Source organism: Alligator mississippiensis, chromosome 10 (genome assembly GCF_030867095.1).
Source record: "Alligator mississippiensis isolate rAllMis1 chromosome 10, rAllMis1, whole genome shotgun sequence".
NCBI lineage: Eukaryota > Metazoa > Chordata > Crocodylia > Alligatoridae > Alligator > Alligator mississippiensis.
In genome coordinates, this window is record NC_081833.1 from 62,208,619 (window position 1) to 62,232,531 (window position 23,913).

The following is a 23,913-nucleotide window of genomic DNA, read 5'->3' on the forward strand; positions in this document are numbered from 1 at the left end:
TGCACGTTATCAAAACTCCTGTTCTGTAATTCCCTACACATATCAAAAGCTACAGAAACAAACAAGAATATTTACACATGTTCTCTGTCAAAATTTCTTCTCTTAAAATTGATGTTACATTTCAGGAAGCATTAAGAGCCCTTTAGATCAACTCCCACTGGTACTAACAACATCAAAATCATCTAGATTTTAAAATTTCATATTTGGAAACACAATTTTCCATCTTCTCACTCATAATATGAAAGAAGACTAAAATGGAATTGTGGAAAATGTCTTTTTGTCTTCTTTGCACACTGGGTTTATTTATGGCTGATGGAGGTGACCTCTAGAGCTGTCAGACCATACACTCAAACTAGAATTGGAAAAACCAAATAGCGTGATTTCTGGATTATTTCTGGTTAGAGCTTTGTTTACAATTCTTACAGACTACACACCATAACAGACAGAATTTATTTGTGAATTTTATCTGCTCTTTTGGGCCAACACTGACCATATTAAAAACAAGTACTTTTGGTTCTGTATCCCTGGGATAGAATTTGGAAGCAACTTCAATGATGTTTTAGTAATCCTGAGTTAGATGTTACATTCTCATGCAAAGCTGAAATTAAAATGTCAGACTTACTGCAAACTTTGGGACCTACTGTAGTGAACAAATAATGCTTTCAGAATATTGTTCCCTAAACCCATGCTTTCACCACAAGCACAGTAATTTTTAGTATAATCCCATTAAATGTGAAAAACATCAAGTACAACACTTTGCAAAACAATAAGGAGGTACAATTACTACAAATTATAATCTCAAAAGGTGATTTAAATGCTGTTATTGAACAGGGCAATAACTGATTGTCCAGGAAGAAACATTAACAAAAGTTTTATTAAAAAAAATTCCCCTTCCACTTAAAAACAAATTATTTTTTTTCGTTCCGTACTATGAGATCATGTTTAAAAAATGAAAATAGTACAGTAATTTTTGAAGACTATACATTGTAAAATGTTGTAAATCAGCATAAAACTGGACTGTGCAAGCAGATATAGCAAGTATTTCAGATGTCATTTATTTGGTCCATCAGATGTACAGTATAGTAGTAGTATTTGAGTTTTACAAAACATCAAATATAAATAACCTGAAACTGTAACAATACACAAAATCTGCTTCTTACACTGACATACCAGGCAGTACGAGCTGAAAAACTTGAGTAAATTAACATTGTTTTACAGTAATGTACATAGTGCCAGTTGGTGTTTAAGAACAAAGTTTAAACATAGCACTTTTGTTTTAAAGAATCTGCTCTCTCACTTTAGCTGAGGGTGTGAAAAATGATTAGATCTAGGCTAAAGATATTTTCCTGCTAGCCAAAAAATAAAAATCTAATATTTATAAAGCTGGGTATCAAATGATGACCCTTTACTAAACCAGAGTAACTTTTTTCCCTAGATTCATACCTAAAGGTATTTACATAAAAAAAAAAAATAACATGCTTGTTTTTCATGACTGTTTAAGCAAATACTTGTGTTTAAGTATCCATAAACTAAGTTTCTACTACATTTAATATAACATATTGGAAAACTTCTACCTTTCTATTGAAATGAGTGTTTTACCATCAAGAGGGATGGACACATGTTCATTAAGTCTGCGGTGTGACTTTTCCCTTGAAACAAAAGGCCATAAAATTAGTCTAGTTCTGAACATTTAACACACCCCAAAGTAATATCCTTGTTGTACTGTGTTATATGGATCTTTATGTCACTGGGTATGTGCGCTCAGTCTAGTGCTATGATGTCATCTTGTTCTTCCGTTGGCTCTGTACGCACTCTCTTTGTATTGACATGCTCTTTGTCATCTAGTTTTCTCTTGCGATTTTTGCCTTCTATATTATCATCATCAGTATTGCTTGAAGGGCCTTCATCATCAGAATCAACAATCAATACATCATCTTGATCTTGAGCTGGAAAACAATCCAATTGATATATTCTAAAAAATGACTATTTAAAACCCAGTCTTGCTTATCACCACAGATACAGAAAATGCCTCCAATGCCAAAATTAATGTTTTGGGGTACTGTTGATAAAAAATATAATGAAATCTCTATTAAAATAGACTTTTCACATATCACTTTTCTTCTAATCAAAAGGAATTAAAAATATTTCAGTATTCCCTCCAAAAACACATTTTTGTTAGAAAAAGGTTATTTAGGAGTATCTTTGTACAATGCAAAGTTAGCAGGAAATGCACATTATGTGAACGTGTCTTAAGAGACAGGAATAATCACACACACTTGAGTCAGTCCATCTTCATTTTTACTTAGTAAATTCACTAGAACTTCTACATTCCATAGGAGAAAGAAAAAAACCCAAGGATAAGAAAAGAAGGATAGCTTAAGAGAGCTAAAAGATAACAGAAAACATAAATAAGGGAAGAACACAATTAAAGGATACAAAGCAGACTTGACTAAACATCTTTCCCTGATGTTTCTTGTGACCTCCTTACCGTTCTACCTGAAGCCCTGTGTCTTATTCAAGCAGAGAGAGAAGGAGCCTTTTCGCAGGCAGGGGAGTACATCTTCTGTCTTGCCCGTGTCACAGGGGTTCCAGGAAATCGAGCAGACTGGATTAATCAATTAATGGAGTCTGCTGGAGCAGCTTCAACAGCCTCCTGCATCTTGTGCATCAACATTCCTGTACTTAAAAATGGTGGTGGGGGCACTTGAACTAAAGCTCATTGAACAAGCTTTAGTTTAAGTGCTCCCAACCGCCATTTCTACGCGTGAGAATGCTGATACACAAGACCCTGCGGCAATTAGAGCAGCTCCGATCTAATTAAAGCACCGTTCCCCCTCTGCCCTCCCCATGTAAAAGTGCCCTAAAAATGTAACAATTGATTAATTTGAAATGATTCTGACCTAATCTTATTTTAGAAGGCATAGCAAGACATTAAGGTAATGTGAAAATGATCACCACACAATTCTGCACATATTTTGAGTAAAACACAGAGTCAAAGGAACGTCCCCAAAAATCTAAAAAACCCAAAACACACACAGAATTTCGATCACACAACAAACTTTCACATTTACTTATTTCCATGCAACAGGACACTTCAAATATTTTAAACTTAGCAAAGTTTAAAGAGTTCTACATCCAACCGAATTATTCTTAGTCTACTGTCATCCCTTTGAATAAAACCATTGGATTTAAGATGAATCCAAGTTTTCTGAGTCTCAGTTTAAGAAAAATAGAAAAAAACATATATAAAGACATTTAAAAGGCTACCACCTTCATAATGCATACAACAGGACATTTTTATAAGGGTGCCTCATGTTCAAAGGAATACAGTATTCAGAATACCTTTAAAGACCCTTTAAAACAGTAAAGTGTTTTTCTGGTCAGCACAATGCATTTCATCTAGCTTTCCTTGGAGGAAATGAGGGGAAGAAAGGAAGGATATTAATTATTTCATTGCACATTAATGTCATTGCTTTTTAGTTAAATTAGCAGGATGCTTAAGTTCCAAATCTGCAACACAGGAAATGTGTAACTTGAAAGAGTCCACAAAAAGGAGTTTTATTTTTACAGCAACTTACTGTATGATGCGAGGGATCTATTTTACACCGCTTCTACCTGAAAACTCCTTCTGTCCATTAAACAAAATCAGAGCCTTTTTTAGAAAAAGAGAAACTGACAAACATTTTGGTTCTATATTACATTTTTGATGACAGCCTCAAAGGTGAGTATTTACTAACAAATCTGTTCCCATAAAAATAAACCAGTTTATTTTAACTCATTTATTGTTTGTTACCTGTTGATGTTGATGGCTGTGCTCCATCATCACTACCATTGGTGATGTTCTTAGAAGCTGGTTCTGATGGTTTGGGGCCAACTTTTTCAGGAGCATCTCCAACAACCTCAAATTCTACATCATTTTCTAGATCTTCACTGCAGAAAAATCCACATGCTTTTAAACAACCATGTAAGTTTGAATACCGGTCTTTGCACAAACACAACATATTTGATTTAACTACTACTAGACCAATATGCAAATATTTAAAAAAATGCTCATAATGAACAGGAAAGAACTGTTCAAGCTCCTCCTACCCAACTTAGGTTTTTTTTTTATATAGTCTGCCTTAGGAAGATACTTAATTGAACGTTTTTCTCCCAGCTTCATTTTACTCCTATCTTCTGCTTTTATCCCAAATGAAAATTTGACCCAACTTCTTCAAAGTGAATATCAATTTGTTTAGCTTTATTTTGATCACAAATAGTAGAGCAATCAATCACCAATTTCTCATAATAGCCAAGTAATTTTTTTATTTGTTGAGAATCCTGGGTACATATCTTTTGGGTATACACTGCGCTCTCATTTTTTACGTTAAAAATTAACTACTTAATCTCACAGTAGGCATCTCAATTATTTCACCCAACTATAGGCTTAATGGTTTCCTTCCAAGCTTTCTGTTCCTTAATAGTTAAAACTAACTTGTAAGTTTAAAATTCTGCATTTTAAATCCCCCTTAAAATTATTCTAAATACATACACACAAGAAAACAAACACTCCATAATCCTTACCAATGAAGTACGTTGATTAACAGCGTATAGTCCTGGAGGAAGTCATCTGCTTGTAGCCTAGTGCCATTTCGAATTCCAAAATCTGATAACTTCCTGTGGTTATTTGCTAGGAAAATATTGAATTGTTTTACTTATTTTTATAAAGATTATGTTAAGTACTAGAATTCATAACTATGCTTTATATCTGAATACATGAGAAGTTTAATTTTTCATCTAGAAATTCATTTTAAGGAAAGGGTATTGAAGTATACTTAGCTTACTTAAAATGTTAATGATAGAAACTACGCTAATACACTAAAACATACTTATTGAATATTAAAACTTTCTAGGTTCAGTTTAAACCAGGAAAGCCAAATATTTCAGAGTCAAGGCCTTTCACTTTCATGTCATTTGTACTAAATTTTATAATCCTTGTGACCTATGAAATAGCTTGGAGGAACATTAGAAATAAATATTTTAATTTAGTACATGGACCCTCTATCCAAGTCTAACTCTTAATATTATTTTAATAAATACATTTATTTCTAGAATGCAATTTATTTGCTACACAGCAGTATTAATTAAAAAAAAAAAAAAGAGACTGCACTATGCCACTTGGATTCAATGCAGTTTCAAACAAATCACTGTTTTTTTTCCATTTATAACAGTTTTAAAGCAGTTCTTTATGAACTACTACTAGGGCTGTTTATTACTTGTACTGTGGAAGTACCTAGAAGGACCAGTCATGGCATGACAAAAAATAAGTACAGCACGAAAGCCAGATGGATACAGATGGAGGAAGATAACTTGTCTGTTATTCCAGCTGGTACAACCTACTCTTGTAACAGGAATTCTGGGGCATGGGACTGAACAGCTTGACCAGGGAAGACTTGCACAGAACAGATCTGCAACATGCAGACAGTCCTAATATACACCCCCCCCACTCGGTTGACTTCAGAATGATCATTTGCTGAATTCGGGCCAAAATGTTCTTTGGCTATAATGCTGTTTTAATTTCTCTTCCAAAAGTTACTGTTCACATACCTTCTGTTTCTCCCTCCTCTGAGGAGATAAGAATAGTTCCTTTTCCGTCTTCTATCTGCACATCCGGTGCTACCATAGCAAATTTTTCTTTCACTATCTGAAAAGATAAAAATAAGTTTAAAACGTTCTATTGTAAGATGAATAATGTGAGAAAATTCCTTACAGAATGATTCAATTTCCAATTTAAGCCTACAAAAATACCTCTTTACAGATACAGTGCAAAGTAACTGCCCCCAATCCCAAAAGGTACAAGTTCTAGTCAATGCAAACCATCTATAGCACAAAATTTGTATGCTCTCCTCAATTTTTTCAATACATTTTTAAATCTAATTAAAGTTAAACTAGTGTCAAGATATTAAAATGATTGTCATCATACATTTTATTACTTAAGAAATAAAACATGCTGAAAGTTCTCTTAGTAGTCAATAGATTTATTTTGTAAATCTGTAGAATGGCAACTTCTAAAATATAGTATGAATGTTACTTAAAAAACCCTCAAAACGTAGACTGTTAGTACTACCCAATATAAAACAAAAAATACTGTATTCATATTTAGAACGAAAATAACTGAAAAGTTACAAAATGCAAACATTCCTTTATAGAATGTACAACTACCAGAAATGACCAGATGGACTCCTTTTTTTTTTATCTTAACTCAGCAAACCACAAAGTAAAGGGCAAAAGATAACAGCCAACATAAGGTAAAAAGCAGACAAAGACTAATGCAGCCTGGCACTAACTTCAGTGCTGAGTCTGCCCTGCCACGAGGGGGCCGGCCTGAGCCCAACCCCAGGGAACATCCAGGGGTTGGGGTGCTAGGCACCTGCCCCGGGACCCTACCCTCTAGCCACCCCCCCCCCCCCCCCACCCTTGAAGACCCAAAATATTATAACAAATTTTCAGTTTGTATAAAGTTTTCCCCTTGTATACAGTTTCCCAATTTTTTATTGTTGGTGGGTGGGGAAGGTGGTAGAGGGGCTCTGGTGATTGAGGGGATTCTGTTTGTTGAGGGGGGAAGGGATGGGGTGGGTGTTGTGAGGGTAATAATGTTTTTTGTTTCAACCATGTGCAGTTCTGAGAGTGGTGCTGGGGGTGGACAGGGAGTAGGGGGTGTGTGGGTGCTGGGGCAGGTGGGCTGGAACAGGGAGTGCAGAAGGAAAGGGTGGGCATGGTCTCTGGCAGCCAGTGTCCTGGTCCCCAGGAGGGCCTTCTGGGGTCAGCACCATGGCCAGCAGGAGCACAGGGTGCTAGGCATTGCTGGCAGGGGCTGGAACAGCTCTGGTGCAGAGAGGCAGGATGGGCAAGGAGGGAGCTGTCTGCTGCCCCTGCACTGGGCACACAGCTCCTGGGCAGTGAGGGGGCTGGCCAGGGATCAGAGTTTTGCAGATGTCTCCGGGGTGCTTGCAGCCATGTGGCTGGAGGCTGGAGCTCCCCCTGGTGGCCACAGGGGCACATGGCAGGCCTGTAGGGACTTCGGACTAACTTTAGCCCCAAGTCCTGGCACGTGTAGACACATGACAAAAATTGCTTAATGCACATTTAGTTGGACTGCAATGCACATGTAGACATGCCCTAAGTGTTACATCCTATGTATCCTGTATATCCTAATAAAGTGTTAGATCCATCAACTACCTTTTGTAGCACTTTAAATGTTCTTGAATTCTGATATATTTAAATTGAAAAAAGTGCAATGGAAAATTGAAAAACTGTACTTATATGTTTGAAATGTCAGTCTTTACCTTGTCTTGTAATGTTAACACTGTAACTTTGTGTACATTAAGTTTCACCGTCACTTCTGGCTTACTTGCGCACACATAACAACTGGGATTTGGAGGATCCAAAGCACAAGGAACAAGAAGCTTCTTTCTTGGATTTGGCTGTTTGTTCAGAAAAATCTTGGAGGAGGAAGAGGGGAGGGGAAGGTTAGAATTAAATATATAATGAATATATATTTCATTATATATATGAAAAAAGGGAAAACATTATTTTCACTTACTGTTCTACACTGATCTAGTTTTCCTGATAATATCTTCAAACCTTCCAACACGATTAGACCAGCTATTACTGCGTTAGTTGTGGCAATAGCCGGGATAATATTTCCTGCCATTGCTGCAAAATAAACAAACATTTTATTCACAGTAGATGGAATTTTTCAAGCCATGTAGCACAAATATTTGACATAGTGAAATAATAATGCATTTTATACTTACATTTGATATCAAATCTGCTCTTCATATTCATACTGAAAACATGCATCCTGAGGTTTGCAGCAGAAGTGACAAAATCCATTGCAGATGGATCATCCTGGCAGTACCATTTTAAAAAAGCAAAACAAAACATTTTTGTCCAGATTTTTATTGTAAAAAACTATTTCCATCAAAGCTTTGGAGCAATCGATACAACACTGAGCTACTCAAGCTAACACACTTCTTTTTCAGATTGTATTTATAAAATTTTAGACACTGCAGTACTGTAGACAAATGCAATCGCCAAACAAAAAAATAGTATTTGCCTAATACTGTTTATGTTCAAAGCAATGAAGAGACAGAAGTCATATGACATCCCTGGAAGATAAAAAAAAGTTTTATCCACATTAACAGATGGGGACATTGAGAAAGGCAGGTGAGACATACTGCTGAAGGCTACCCATTAAGTGAGCAACGCAGCTGGGTTTAGAATTTATAACTCTGAACTCCCAAATCCACCAAATTCACCACACTGGCATCCCATGAAAAATATTCTTCCTCTCAGTCTCCAAGAATTCATAATTCTACTGTATCAAACCATTATCAATATTTTATGGTCCATAAAAACAGAGCATAAAGTTTTTTTCTTATAGTTAAAAACACACAACATGAAATGTGACAGGCAAAATATAATCTTGAATTTATAGCTGGGCAGTTAAAGACAGAATCGATTTAGGTTTGGATCCTGTAAACTACTTAATGTGGGCACAAATATTTGCTCATGCATAGCAGTATGTAGGATTACAGCTTTTAATGGTGGTCTAAAAATATTTCCAAGACTTTATATCAATCTTTGATTTATTTGAGATCTTAAAATTTTTTCAAGTTTGGTAGCTTACGTAACAGGTTAACCAGACTGATTGCAAATCTGGTTTGAAACGGACTGCCCTATAACATTGTTCCTATTTACCTCTATCTTCAAATATTTTTTCTTTTGTTCGACCCAAAAATGCTTTGGAAATGAAAGTATAACAATCCAAATCTTTTATTATACTAGTCTACTATAGAAAGACAATTAGTGAAAAAACTTTGCTTTTGCTTCACTTCAAAATAGTCACAGCCACATTCTTTTAGTGACTTGATCAATAGCGAGATCAACACTTTCGGCTTCTCATTTTCCTTCAGCAAAACTGCATAATATACCACAGGCATACTGTAAAGAATCTGGCACTAGATTTAAATGGTAATAAGTTCTCTCTCTCCACAACAACATAAAGTATAAACTTAAAATAACAAAAGAAATCTTTTTTGTGAAAGATACTGATACTTTCAAAACTAGAACTGGAAGTGGCTAAAATTACACCTCTCTCTCAAGGTAACGATTTCGCTTCCTAAGAAGTGGATGGTTCTGCTGAATATTGATCAACAGTAAATTGCCTTAATTACTCCCACATACCTCTCTGTTTAAACAAGATTAAAAACAACAAAAAAAGAAGTTCCCCAAGCCAAGCCTGTTTTCATTTCCAGAAGTGCTACCCTACTGCAAACTTAGTCTTTAGTGCTCATTTAACACACACATGCACTTAGTGTATGACCACTCCCTATACATTTGCTGAACTAACCTTATCCCATATAAGCTCAGCTCCATCACCTTTTTCAGCTAGGTGATGTCTCAAAGTTTCCACACTCTTTGAAAACAAGCGTGCATAGCTCTTGACATCCAGAACCTGTTGATCTTTCAGGACCGTGGAGGATTCATTTTGTTGATCAGGTGTATTTTTTTCTTCAAAAGGAAAGAAAAAAACCATTGAAAACCTACAAGATCTAGGAATTTGAGACATCTGCAAAAATAGAATGTAGTACAAATGGAATAAAATTATACTGCATTTTATAAGAAACCTGCACTTAAAATTGTGCCTTTAAGAATTAAGTCACTGCATATTCATATCAGCTAAAACTGCTGTAAATGCTACAACTAATACAAACAAAACATAAAGGAGTCTGCAGACACTTGTGAGACTTATAAATACACCCCTGTTATCATAAATGAGAGAGGTATATTCTAGGATGTTAAACCTTACATAGTGATCTGTAGGGTTTTAAAATGTAAGTACTGTAGTTACAATACTTGCAAACAGTTTCAATGACTGATGAAAATAATTTCATGTGGCTGAATCCTGAAACAGAAGGTATAACTTGGTACCAGACAAAAATGAGAGAGAGAAATATTACCTTGATTCTGTACTTCAGTCCAGTCTAGTGGCACTGGAGGTTTTCTTTTCCTCCAAAGCTTATCCATTGTCAGCAAGTATCTGATGTCATCTTTGAAAAGCTAACATATATTAAGCAATAAGAAGAAATATAAAGGTATGTAAACTTTGTTTTACTTTATTGGATTTGTACCATTTTGTGTTTCTCCCCCACAAGGGCACTTCCAACAAACAGAATTGTCGTGTAATTTTAGTTAACTCATTAAATGACCTAAAGGAAACAGATTCTGTAAAACTAGTCTTAACATGTGCCTTCTAAGGCTTACTTTTTCATGTAAAGCAGAAGCAGCTGTACTTAACAGGTTAAATTATTTCACTTTAAAAGAAGTGTCAAGGGATAACAACCCAGAGAGATTATGTTCTTGCTGAAGTTACATGCATTTTTACCTACAAGTCTATTTAAAAATGGCCACCTTATACCAAGATCCTTAAGACTAGCAGTGCTGCTTAACATCACAGCCCACCCACATCTGTTCCCTCCCTCTAACAACCAGAAGGATCCTGAAACAGAACCCACTTCTCTGTTTTGAGATTAACTGTGTACAGATGATATCAGACAGTCTTTTCACCCTCATACAAGCTTCTGTTTATATGAAAAGAGCTCCCTACGGAGTCCAAAATTAGATTTTAAATTTGTTCTCATGCAAAAATAATTTTAAAGCAAATATGATTTAATCTTTACAATTTGTACCATATGTCACTTCTCTGATATCACACTGGCAGCTGGGTAAGTGCCTTCTGTTCAGGCACAGGGAAAAGACTATAACAGGGAAGCACAGGAGAACCCAGGGACAAAAGCACGGTAGGACCATGATACTATACAGTCATATCATAATCTTATTTGGTTCTTACTTTAAGTGGTCAAAATTGAAAGCTATGGCTTAAGTTAACAGTAGTTCAAATAGCTCAAAGATATTTTTGGGTGCAAAAATGGTACCTTAGTAAAAAGTTTAACTGGGTCATATCCAGTTGATTTAGCCCACTCCTTAGTTGACACACGTTTAATATCACCATCTTCATTAGATGCTCGTGCTCTGGCTTCTGCTTCTGCTGGTTCCCCTATTTAATAAAAAGATGATGATTTATTCAAACTATAAAGAAAAAAACCATCAGAATTGTGATACTAAACTAAAATTATTCTGGGAATATAACTAAATGTTCACTGGCCTTTGAAGTATAGCTTTTTCCCCTTCTCAAGCCTATGTGCATATCAGAGAAACCAAAGTAAAAAGGGAAAAAATGGTTACTTGCCTTTACAGTAGCCACAGTTCTTCAATACATTCCGTATGTGTGGCTCTCACTCATGGTGTACATAAGCCCTCTGCATTGGAGCTTGAAGTGTTTTCACTTTTAATGTCCATAAGACGTTGCACTATGAGCGGTGTTGGCCCTTTATGCTCCCGTCCCAACAGCATAAAAAACAGAGTAGCTACAGCCACCACCTAGGTTCCTTCTTTACTCAGACTCCAGGACAAGGCTACAAACTGTAGGTGTTACTGGGTAGATCATGGAATTCAATTGCACAGAAACTCTCAAACAAGTTACTACTAAAAGGTAAAACCAACCCAGACTTCCTCTAAGGTAGAGACACAGGAGCTAAATGGTGGATAGAGGGGTAAAGATCAGTCCCGAGACAGATCTGGTTGATAGGTAGCAGAAGCAGAGACAGAGATTTCCTCATCTACCTTTTCCTGAACTGTTCTGCAGGGCACCCTCCCAAATGACAACTACAATCTGAAATCCAGTACTGGATCTGGAATATTTCAGTGGGTGCACAACCTCAGTCTTTGCACTGAAGAATTATTTGCAGTCAATTTGTAAATCCTTTATGTATGTACTTCTTTAGGCAACTTGAAACAGACAACCATGACGCCTTCCTCATAGCAACTGTTCTTGACATCAATCTTACTCCTGTATCTACTATATCCAGTGGCACATGCAGAGTATTTGATTCCAGTTACCTTTCTAAATAGACACACTCCTTCTTTAAGATCCCCATGGATTTCATATTTCTCCTTAGCATTTCATAGCCAAACCAAGTAGTAATAGTATGCTAGAACAGCCTAGTATAGGGCTGTCCAACTGGCAGTCTGTGGCCTACAGTTGTGTCTCCAGGTTCCTGTCCAGACAGCTCCCCACACACTGATTAAGCTGTAATAAAAGAGCTTTCTCCCTCCTCTGGCTTTCACTGCCTGCCCCTAACCCTGACCCAGGTGGTGAGGCAGCATACTGTGGCCTGGCCCTGGAAGTTGAGGGTGAGCCTAGTGCTGTGTGATGTAGTGGTGGACCACCTATAGACATACAGTACAGCAGTTAAGATGGTGGAAGGCCTGTATAGACACACAGTGCAGTGGGAGGGCGGGAGATGGAAGAGGTGTCCATACGACCCGTGGCCAGGGCTCCCACAGCTTGCCCACAGGTGTGCGGACTCCCACTGCAGAGCCTTCAAGTGTTGACATCCCTAGCCTAATATGGTAAGCAGCTTGCTGCCACCCTCAAGAGGAGTCACAAGGTGGTGGTAGAGGACTCCCTCCAGCAGAGCAGAGGGACCCATCTGTCATCTGGACCTCCTAGCCTGTGAGGTCTGCTGCCTCCCAGGGGCTCGCATCTGAGGTGTAGTAGAGAGGATCCCCAGGCTTGTCTGGCCCTCCGACTACTACCCCATGGCTCCTCATCCATGTGGGAGCCAGAGGAGGGAGTCATTATGATGACTAATGACACTGCCAGGAGTAATCTATAGGGCTCTGGGGGCTGGGCTAAAGGGGATGGGAGCCCAGGTAGTCTTTTCTTCTGTGCTCCCTGTTGCAGGCCACGGTCCCAGAAGGAAAGGATACATCAAGGAAGTGAACCAACTACTCCAACGCTGGTGCCACTGAGAAGGCTTTGGATTCCTTGACCACAGCGTGCACTTTAGGGAGAGAGGACTCCTGGGAAGGGATGGCATCCACCTCACGGCATCCCTGTTCGCGGCCAGGATGGCCAATCTTTTGGACAGGGCTTTAAACTAAGATTGCTGGGGGACGGGGATGCACAAATTCAAGTATGTCCAGGGACCAAACATACAAGTCCAGTAAATAGAAACACTGGGAGAGCCACTTCATAGGATTCATCGATGCTAGGGTCAGAAGGGACCTCAACAGATTATCAACCCCCTGCCTAGGCAGGAAAGAGTGTTGGGGTCAGATGACCCCAGTCAGATGCCTGTCCAGCCTTCTCTTAAAGAACCCCAAGGTAGGGGAGAGCAACACCTCCCTTGGAAGCCCATTCCAGATTTTGGCTACCCTTATCGTGAAGAAGTTTTTCCTGATATCTAGCCTAAATCTGCTCTCTGTCAATTTGTGACCATTGTTCCTTGTTACCCCAAGAGGTGCCCTGGTGAACAGAGCATCTCCGATCCCTTGCTGTGTCTCCCTAATGAATTTGTAGGCGGACGCAAAAATCACCTCTGAGCCTTCTCTTGCGGAGGCTGAAGAGGTCAGGAATATTTCTGAAGAGGTCCCTACTCTTAGTCCATTACTTTGAAGAGGTCCCTCAGTCTCTCCTCACAGGGCTTGTCCTGTAAGCCCCTAACTATATGAGTGGCCCTCCTCTGGACCCTCTCAAGTCTATCAACATCCTTCTTGAAGTATGGCGCCCAAAACTGGACACAGTACTCCAACTGCGGTCTGACCAATGCCCCATAGAGGGGAAGCATCACTGCCTTGGATCTATTTGTCATGCAAGAGCTGAAGGAATAGTTTTCCATCAGCACGACAGGAAGACAAGGGCCTCAGGAGGAGGACTCAGGTGCCTAAATACTAATGCTAGGAGCATGGGGAACAAGCAGGAGGAGCTAGCCCCTCCTACTCTGTAATATGCTTTATGATCTAGTAGGGATTACGGAGACCTGGTGAGACTCCTCACATGACCTGAGTGTAGCTATAGAGAGCTACACCCTGCATAGAAGGAACCGGGTGGGGGAAAAAAGGTGGAGGCGTTGCTCTCTATGTGAAAAAGCAGTACTCCTCATTGGAGGCTGACATTGGCTCCAAAAATGGACAGCTTGAAACCCTCTGGAGGGGGTGCGGCCAGAGAGACTTAACGTGTATACTACAGACCACCAAACCAGGGGGAGGAACTCGATCTGGAGTTCGCCTGAGAATGGACTGAGGCTGCACACGTGCATAAGACATGGTCATCATGGGCGATCTAGACATCTCCTGGGAGGAACACTCAGTCAAGTTAAAACTGTTGCGATCTTTCCTGACCTGTGTCGAGGAGCTCTTCCTGACTCAGGATGTACATGGACTAACCAGAGGTGATGCTCTGCTAGACTTGGTCCTGGCCAAGGAGATGACCTGATGACTGACTTAATTATAGAGGGGAATCTGGGTGACAGTGACCATGAAACCATCATGTTCATTGTCCGACACAAGGCAGACAAATTGGATAGCAGGACTGAAGTCTTGGACTTCAAAAAGGAAAATTCAACAAGCTTAGGTCACTAGTCAGGCAAGTGCTGTGGGACCAGGGACCGAAGGCAAAAGGTGTGCACAGAGTGGTTGTTCCTTAAGGACGCGATCCTTGAAGCACAAAGGAAGTCCATTCCCATGAGGAAAAAAAAGGTAACAGAAAGGATGGGAAGCCCTCTTGTCTAAACAGGGAAATCATGGTTCTCCTAAGAAAGAAGAGGCTTATAAACAATGGAAATTCGGGGCAGGCCCCAAGGAGGACTATTCCATGATGGCCTGCATTTTCAGGGAACAGATAAGAAAGCCTAAAGCGGCAACTGAACTTAGATTAGCAAGGGAATCAAGGATAACAAGAAGTCCTTCTTTAGGTACACAGGGAACAGGAGGAAAACAAATGGGAGTGTGGGGCCGCTGCTCAACCACTCAGGAGAGCTGGTTACCGGCACCCAGGAGAAAGCTGAACTCCTGAATGACTATTTTGCCTCGGTCTTTCACCAGACCAAGGGGAAAACCATGCCAGGTAGAGGATAAGCACAGTAGGAATAATCGCCTTCCTACTATTGCTGTAAAATTGGTGTATGACCAATTAATAAAATTAGATGTATACAAGTCAGCAGGACCGGATGATTTTCATCCGAGGGCGCTGAAGAAGCTGGCCAAAGTCACTGCAGAACCCCTGGCAAAACGCTTCCACAACTTGTGGCGCTCTGGAGAAGTCCCTGAGGACTGGAAGAGGGCCAATGTTGTGCTCATTCACAAGAAGGGCAAGAGGGAGGACCTGGGTAACTATAGGCCAATCAGCCTAACTTCCATCCTAGGGAAAATCCTAGAAAAGTTCATCAAGGAGTCTATGTGCAATAAGCTTGCAGAAGGTAAGATTCTGAATGACAGCCAGCATGGCTTCATTGTGGGCAGGTCTTGCCTTACCAACCTCATCTCCTTCTATGCCCAGGTAATTCACCACCTGGACACGAGAGAGCAGGTTGACATTGTATACCTAGACTTTCCAAATGCCTCTGAGCTAGTATCCCTCAATGTTCTCACGAGAAAATTGAACGATTGTGGGCTTAACTCCGAGACAGTCAGGTGGGTGAGAAACTGGCTGCAGGATGGGGCCCAGTGTCGTAGTGAACAGATCTGTGTCATCCTGGAGAGAAGTGGGCAATGGTGTCCCACAGGGGTTGGTGCTTCTTGGTCCAGTACTTTTCAACATCTTTATTAACCATTTGGATGTGGGGTGAAGAGCTCACTGGCCAAGTTTGTGGATGACACCAAGTTATGGGGCAGTGTGGTCACGCTTGAAGATAGACTACAGTTACAGGTGGACCTAGACAGGCTAGCAAGTTGGGAGGATTGAAACCTGATGAAGTTCAACACTGAGAAATGTAAAGTGCTCCACCTCAGGATGAGCAACCCCCAACACACCGACAGGTTTGGCAGCACCAAACTGACCGGCACCACGAATGAAAGGGACCTGGGGGTAATAATAGACTACAGTATGAATATGAGCCAGCAGCGCGATGCTATAGCCAGTTGGGCAAATAATACTCTGGCGCGCATCATTCGATGCATCTCCAGCAAAACCAAGAAAGTGATTCTTCTGCTGTACTCAGCGCTGGTGAGACCGCAGCAGGAGTACTGCGTCCAGTTCTGGGCACCACACTAACAAGGACATGCACAAGCTTGAGAGAGTCCAAAGAAGAGCCACCCGTATGAACACAGTCTTAAAAAGCAAGCCATATGAGGAAAGGCTAAGGGATCTGGGACTCTTCAACCTGAGGAGAAGGCCAAGAGGGGACCTGGTAGCAGCTTACTGCTACACTAAGGGAGTACATCAAGGGCTCGGTGAGCACCTGTTCACCGGGGCACCCGAGTGGAAAACTAGGAGTAATGGCCACAAACTCCTGGAAGATCGATTCAAGCTCAACATTAGGAAAAACTTCTTCACAGTCAGGGTGTCCAGGTTGTGGAAGAAGCTCCCTCCAGAGGTGGTGCAATCGCCTACCCTGGAAATCTTCAAGAGACTAGACAGTCACCTTGCTGGGGTCACCTGACCCCCAGTTATTTTTCCTACTTGGTGCAGGGGGCTGGACCCGATGATCTTCCAGCCTTACCATCTATGAATAAATTTTCTATTCTAAATTTCAGGTTAGCAGAAAGTGTCCTTTTACCCCCCACAAAAACCTAGCCTGCTCAACTTTTTGTCCTTCAGGATTAATTTATCATACTGCTTAGAGATTTCAGTGATTGCAGTTGCAGTTGCAAGTAAATATGAGGGTGCAAAATGGGTGAAACCTGATACCTACCATTCTCAGGTTTCAAGGTAGATGTAATGGAAGCTTCAGTGGCTCACAAGTTTTTGCCAGTTTCTCAAGGATAACCTTCCTTTTTGTGATGGCCACCCTGCTCTTTAATGGTGGATGCAAAATAGCAAAAAGCGCATGAGACTCTTCCTACATACCCTTCAGGGGAACATTCAGGTTTTCAGATATTCCTGTTACACAGCCCTCAATGACCAGGATACATGAATTCACACAGAGAATGAAGAGAAATGAAAAGCTATCGAGCAGTGATGCTCAATTAAGGTACCATGAGATCCTTTTAAGGGTGCCACGGGGTGATGTGTAATATTAGCACTGTTAGGTGTGCAAACACCTACACATGGTTCACAACATAAACCTAGAGATTTCAAATATAAATTGATAGCGTCAAAAGCACTCTGACCTGTTGTGGTCTTTTTGAGTTAACTATTCTCTTAACAGCAGAGAATAATTGCTCTACTGTTTCTTCCCTTGAAGCCCCCCAAAAAACTGAGAGCTAAGAGTTGCCATTTTCCAAGGAGGTCTTAGAGTCTAAAATGGTTCAGAATTTCACTACAGAGAATCCTTCCGATGACATATTTTCTCCTTCATTCAACCCCTGTTGATCGTAATAGATTCTACTAAGGTAAGCAAAAGGGTGTTTGAGGTTCCTGCAGAAGAGATTTATCTCCAGACCTTTCAGAATAATTAATACAAGACAACTTCAAGAGCTGACACTGTTGAGTCCATTAAGGCCTGTATGGCTAAGCCTGTAACAAAACATATATTGGAGGTGGTATCCAAATCACCTGGAGTTTCAGCTGCTGTCTGACCCCTGTGAGCTGATCCTCTACTCTCAATGTTCAGAAGAAAGCTGCATCAGTCTTGGAAAATGTGTACCTGTGTGAGAGTGAATTCCTGTTGATTCAGCTGATGAGAATGGGAAAGCTTCTGGGGAGGCAATGTACCCTGGGAAGCTGAGACTTGAGAAGGGCTCACTAGTGTCCTGATGTAACAGCTAAGGAATATTCTTATGACTGGTATCCTGTGTTTCACTCCTGGAGAGGCCTTCAACCTGACTGATGGAAAAGGAGGTGACACATCTAGAAGGGATCAAGTTTGAGTAAACTATTTATTCTGCTTTGGTCATAAGTACAATTTTTGTTGGCCATACTTGTAGTAGAGATCTGGGTACTGAGGAATCCATTGAGGGGGTATCAGAATTGGTACCATGAGAGTTTGAGATAGATGACTTGCTATCAGACAGAACATTAACAAACAAGGAGGTATGAAAGGAGTTCTTGCATTCAGTGTTGAACCTTATTAGTATTATGCTTGAACCCTGGATACTGTCTTTGAACAGTTTATATGTGGTTGTTCTTGCAGATCTGTCCCTCTCTTTGGTTCTTTGTTTTAAACCTTCTTCAAGCCTTAGTAATGGAAAAGGGGACACCAGAGCCTAGAAGGAAGTTTGAAGTTCACTTCCTCCTTTTCATGGCAGAGAGTCCTTGGATTGGGAGCAAGTTTTCTTCAGTTCTCTAATTCTTGGACGGATGTGTCTAATAGACAGAGCAATAGAATCACATGGTTTCCAGGCAAATTCACCTGCCTTCTTCCTCTGTATCATCTGAGTCTAATGTTCTCCTCACCAATTTTCAAATAAGGTAAAGTTTTATCATAATTTCCTACCATATATACCACATATGCCTTCTGCATATGTTTTTTTAAATGATAAATAACACACTTTGAAGCAATAAGCTCTTATTTTCAATACTGGCATTAAGCTTATACATTATTTAAAGGAATTACCTCTCTGCATGATGGACAAGATTTAAAACCCAGTGATCTGAGCTCAACAGTAGTCAAATTCCTGCTATTGGTATCTCTAATCTACCTTTATTTCCTAACTAGCTATTATGCAAGCTTTTCCCTCCTTAGTCCCCTTGGACTAACACAACAGGTGCTGACAGATGTGGAAAAAAAATCCCAAAACAGTGCTTTACTAGAAGAGGCATAGTTTGACCAGTTTGACCTGGCTCCCCAGCATCTGTATAGCTTACACGTTTCAGCAAGGCTTTTTATCTAATGGCTAATTCAACCACCTACTAGATAAAAGTGCTAAAAAGTCCTGCTGAATCATGTGAGCTATACAGACACTGGGCAAGCTGTGTCAAAATGATGTGATGCCTCTTCGGGTAAAACATCAGTTGGCATGGGGGCATGCCAAGCTGAAAGTAAAGCAGTTTCCCCTTCCCCCACATGCCTGTAAGCAGCCAACATACTTAATAAAGACCTGACAACCACTAACTACAACAAATTATTTATCCAGCTGATGAAGCTGAGAACAAAGAAGTTAAGCTGTTGTTCTGCTAAGGTGCAGTAGAAAGGAACTAGATGGTTGTTAGGGTTGCTTTGCTCTTCCTTTTTTCATGGGAGAAGACAAGGGCTTACAGACTGTGTGTGTGACCTATAGTGAATGCCACCAGTTTAAAAAAGAAAACAGCTCTCCAAACCCCAAAGGAAAGGATGTAGATGCACCATGAATGGGATCCAGATGTACAGAAACTCAAAAGAGATACATATTCTAAAGGCTCTCTCTCTCTTTCATTGAATCTAACATTACTAAACTGAATATTAGGAATCTAACTATAACATTAAAAAAAAAGAGATATTTTGATTTAAACAAGCAGTAATATATATACTTTCAATTTAAGTAAACACTCACAGGCAGCTTCAGGATCAGCTCTGTCAGGTGATACTTCTTGATCAGCATCTTCTTCTCCAAACAGCTGACTATTTATTAATTAAAAAAAAAACACTAGATCTGCATCATAAAATGCTTAGCTACAGACTGATATATTTCCTTAGTTTCTTATACCCATTTTTAAAGCCTTCCATAAAAAATAAGCAAGATACATCTCCTATACTAGTCTATTGTTTTATTAACCCAGCTTTGTTAAACTTAAGTTTCCTAGAAGTTGCCAACAGAACTCTATTTAGCACTGCCTTAAAAAAAAAAAAAAAAAAGCCTTCTAAAAGCTCACAACAGATTAATTCTCACAGCTTCTATAGCATAGAAAACCAAGGCATATATTTGCTTTAATTGGTCTTCAAGCACAATATAAAAATATTTTTAAAAAGCATACTTTGATAAAAGAACAGTAAATCATACCAAGTCACTTATATCTAGAGAAGGAAAATAAGAACTTCTTTCAATCTGCATTTCTGCAGAGCTAGAATAAAATAGAACATGGCATTCAAAACAGAAACATGTTAAAATGTCAAGTAGACCTATCCTACAGTAGGTCTTTGAGCTGTTTTTTAGTTTATGGGAAAGATAAATCTTAGAATAAAAAGTTCACTTCACTGAACTTTTAAGGATTCATGACCTTAGCTTCCTGAAGGCACTATGACTTGGTGCTTATATGGGGACAGGCAAGGGGGGAAGGAGGCAGGAATGATGAAAACCCACTTTCATCTTCCCTATGCAGGTTGAACAGAAGGACAGCTTGAGCATTACATAGCAAATGAGTTTAAATTTGGAAACTGAACATAAGATGTATAAGGATTTAGTAGTGCTTGTTTTTTTTTCAAAACTTCTGTTTAAATTGTACTGACTTTAAAACATTTTTCTTAAGCTACAAATCTTTACTATTAGTCTGCCAGCTCAACAAAAGTATTTTTATGAAAAGTACCTACAGTTTAGAATTTTAAATCCAATGAAAAATGATGATATAGCAAATGATATCCAAATTTAAATCATGTTCTTTTCAACAAAACAACATAGAACACAATGGCTCACTTCTTTCCTAAATGGAAATTAAAAAGATATGAAATCAGATTTCACTTAATAGTACCTTTTTATTTATGTAACTGTATTTTGTCCATCCCATTATTTATTGTGAATGATCAAACTGGTTCTTCTAAAAGAGGACGAATTTCTTTTTACTAAGGTCATTATACTGGCAAATATGCCTTGCTTTGTAATAAAGTATATTATTCGTTTTAAAGTAACAGGCATACAAGTCTCTCTTATTGATCCACATCAATATGCTTAAGAAACTTACTTGGCAGCTTCTCTACAATGTTATCTTATCTGTCAACTCTTGAAATTCTGTTTCATGAAACAGATTTAGCAAAACTATTAGCAGGTTTCTCCATATTCAAGTTGTAGAAGCTTTTGGGGGGGTGGGAAAATGATGCTCTTAAGTGTTTGTTTGTTTTTTTATTTGTTCATTCTAATTCTAATTCTTATTCATTCTCATTTTTCATATCAATTCACACAGAAATTATTGTGATGCGGTGAATATTTTTCTTAAAAGGTTTACTTACTTGAACAAATACTTAGCCCATACAATGCAGTGGATAGGTTCTGATGGAGTGTTGCGAATTGTGCAGCCTGGAAAAGTCTTCTGAGTGGGTTTAGGATGACATTCATAACACTCTGTAACTCCCTACAGAGCAAGGAAAAGGTAAATATTTACATGCTATATAAGGTGCTCATAGCTAAAGGGTGAAACTGTAAACTGTCTCAACAACCACAAGAAACATTACCCATCCCAAGCTGTCCAAAAGACCAAATAAATCATATTAACACAGAAAAATGTTACATCATCTAACCTTTTTGATAACGGTTACTTGTCCAAGGTAGCCTGCAGTTCCACTCTCTATAAGAGGAATATCAGCAGCCAGACACATCCTGTTTACGTGGTTACGTGCAGCTGCAAGATGAAAAGTATTTAAGGGGCAATTTGAATACTAAATAAAAAGAAAGCCTGACTTGATATATTACACTCAAGGTAGAATTCTCTCCTTTCAACAGCTGTGTTCGACACCGCAACCTCCATCTAAAACAGGCAAGCAAAATACAGCCCACGGGCCGCATCCAGCCCCCCAGGCCATTCTATCTGGACCATGAGGCACCTCTCAACTGTAGACAATTATTATCTGGCAAGCTATCAGAGGTAGCATCAAGCAGCTCAGGCTCTGGTTGCGATGTGACCAACCCCAACCTGACTCACTACGTCCCCACAACCCAGAAGCTTCTAGAGACCAGAGGCTTCTGCTTAGCAGAGGCTTCTGCCCTGGGGACTCTGTGACTGTTTTCCAGCCCTCCCTCCATCCGAGTGGAAATTCAGGTAATAACGGCCCGGGGGGAGGGAGGTGGACTGCTGGCGATGGCCCCACTCTGTGGGGCTTGTGGGACTCTGGCTCTGTGCCTCCATGTGCCACTCCCAGCTAGAGTGCCAGGAGCACCACATGGGGCAGCTCCGTGCCTCCAGCTGGATGGCGCAGGACTTCCCGTGGCTCCTGGCACTTTGGGCTGGGCTGGGCTGGCTCTGCACAGTGCCGTGTGGGTCCCTGTCTTGAAGCCAGAACTGCGTTCTCCCAGGCTGGGCTGAGCTTGCTCTGTGTGGGATCCAGCCTTGCAGCCAGGAACCACACGCCACAGCCAGCCTGGGCCAGGCCAGCTTCATGTGGGTCCAGGACATGCAGCTAGAACCGCATTTTCCCAGGCCAGGCTGGGCTTGCCCTGGGAACCATGCACCACAGCCAGGAGGGACTGGGCTGGCTCCATGAGGGTCCTGGCCACACAGCTGGAACCACGTGCTGCTGGGACGGAATGGGCTGGCTCCGTGTCACAGCATATGGGTCCTCTGCCTTGGCTGTGGTGCAGTTCCCAGCTTCAAGACAGGACAGGTGGGGCTGGCTCCCCCGTCACCATACCCCCCCCAACACACACCCACACACCCTCTCACAGCTCCCACACGCACCTCCCACCCCCCCATATCCATATACACACTGACAATCTCCCACAGTTTCAAGATGTCAACTCCCCTCCCAAAATGAGTACTTCAGGGACAAGGCAAGAAACTTCCAGTGCAAAGGTCAGGGGTTAGGGGCAGGACTTCCAGCCCCAAGATGGCAACCAGGGGGCAGGGCACCTGTCAAGGGGCAGGGCTACCCTTGAGGCCCTCGACAGCTCACCAAAACTCATTAAGCGACCCTCCAGCCAAAATAATTGCCCACCGCTGATCTAAAGTATATTTTTTTATATATCTATGTCTATCTAGCTATCTATCATACTGCACACAGGAAACTGAGACATGGCACAAACTGACCTGCCTGAGGTTATAGAAAGGATTAACTGTCAGAATTGATATTAGCATCTCTTTATTTCTTGTTTCAACTTCTATATGCAGACAACTAATTTCTTAACTCAGAAATAAAGCCATAAAAAAGTGGAAATCTCACCTCTGTTATCCAAAGCATTCATAACCAATGTAAATTGACGGAAGAATTCTACGTTATAGTCAGGGCTGAAGAGAAGAAGTAGTGTTCAGACAGCTATAGCACAGTAGAAATTAAACATACTGCCCACTTAAAACAGAATTTACATTCTACATGATGAAATGCATAAACAGAATTTACAACTTGCCTTAACCTCAGTAGTTTTAAAATCTCATATCTCATAATCCTTCAGAAGTAAGAATATCACTTTACACTGTTTTAAAGGAGCCTAAAGACACTGGACTTTAAAGTCTGCATGTTTTATGTTTAAAAATACTACTAGGAATTATCTAGGAAGTTAACAACACAGTTTTAATAATTTCTCTCTGTCTGAACCTGGAAATATGCAAACGTGGTAAATGATGTTTTCTGTCTTCACAAGAAGAGAGATGCAAATGCTTCAGTATTCTCCAGATACTCTTAGTCTGCACAGTGTGCACACCCCCCCAATTATCTATGCACACAAAAAACTCAACATTTTCTATCCTTAGCAATTAAGTTATTTCTACTGATCAGCATTATATGTTACCTTATATTGATTACTACAATGGTGCAGATACAATTGGCTAAGTCTGTTAAGTTACTATCTAATGGTATGTGTCCTTTGCAGTGTCACCCTAATATTCCAAAACAGGGTGAAAATTCCCCTTTTAAGTTTGGATCAGTAGTTTACACACCAACAGTTTTTCTAGAGCTACGTACATTTCTACAGACAATTATGATGCAGAGAGGTCTGTCTACCACAAGGCAGGGGAAGGTACAGTACAGTGCTTCCAATAACTACAAATACCTTGTAATCAAAAAGCAGGATATGCATATAAATTCCATG

General features: G+C 40.1%; 1 protein-coding gene across 1 annotated transcript in view; it reads right to left on the minus strand.

Annotated features, from left to right (window-relative positions):
* Positions 1 to 855: 855 nt before the first annotated feature.
* Positions 856 to 23,913, minus strand: part of UBA2 (ubiquitin like modifier activating enzyme 2) — a 30,603-nt gene continuing 7,545 nt past the window's right edge. Inside the window, exons 4-17 of the mRNA XM_006274315.3 lie at positions 23,049 to 23,113; positions 21,414 to 21,514; positions 21,126 to 21,247; positions 19,519 to 19,586; positions 10,980 to 11,101; positions 10,005 to 10,104; positions 9,395 to 9,555; positions 7,797 to 7,890; positions 7,583 to 7,695; positions 7,326 to 7,481; positions 5,587 to 5,683; positions 4,564 to 4,669; positions 3,794 to 3,930; positions 856 to 1,946 (exon numbers count right to left, since the gene is read on the minus strand). Of these exons, the coding sequence (XP_006274377.1) occupies positions 1,762 to 1,946; positions 3,794 to 3,930; positions 4,564 to 4,669; positions 5,587 to 5,683; positions 7,326 to 7,481; positions 7,583 to 7,695; positions 7,797 to 7,890; positions 9,395 to 9,555; positions 10,005 to 10,104; positions 10,980 to 11,101; positions 19,519 to 19,586; positions 21,126 to 21,247; positions 21,414 to 21,514; positions 23,049 to 23,113 (1,627 nt within the window). The 3' untranslated portion in view covers positions 856 to 1,761. The remainder of the gene's footprint in view (positions 1,947 to 3,793; positions 3,931 to 4,563; positions 4,670 to 5,586; positions 5,684 to 7,325; positions 7,482 to 7,582; positions 7,696 to 7,796; positions 7,891 to 9,394; positions 9,556 to 10,004; positions 10,105 to 10,979; positions 11,102 to 19,518; positions 19,587 to 21,125; positions 21,248 to 21,413; positions 21,515 to 23,048; positions 23,114 to 23,913) is intronic.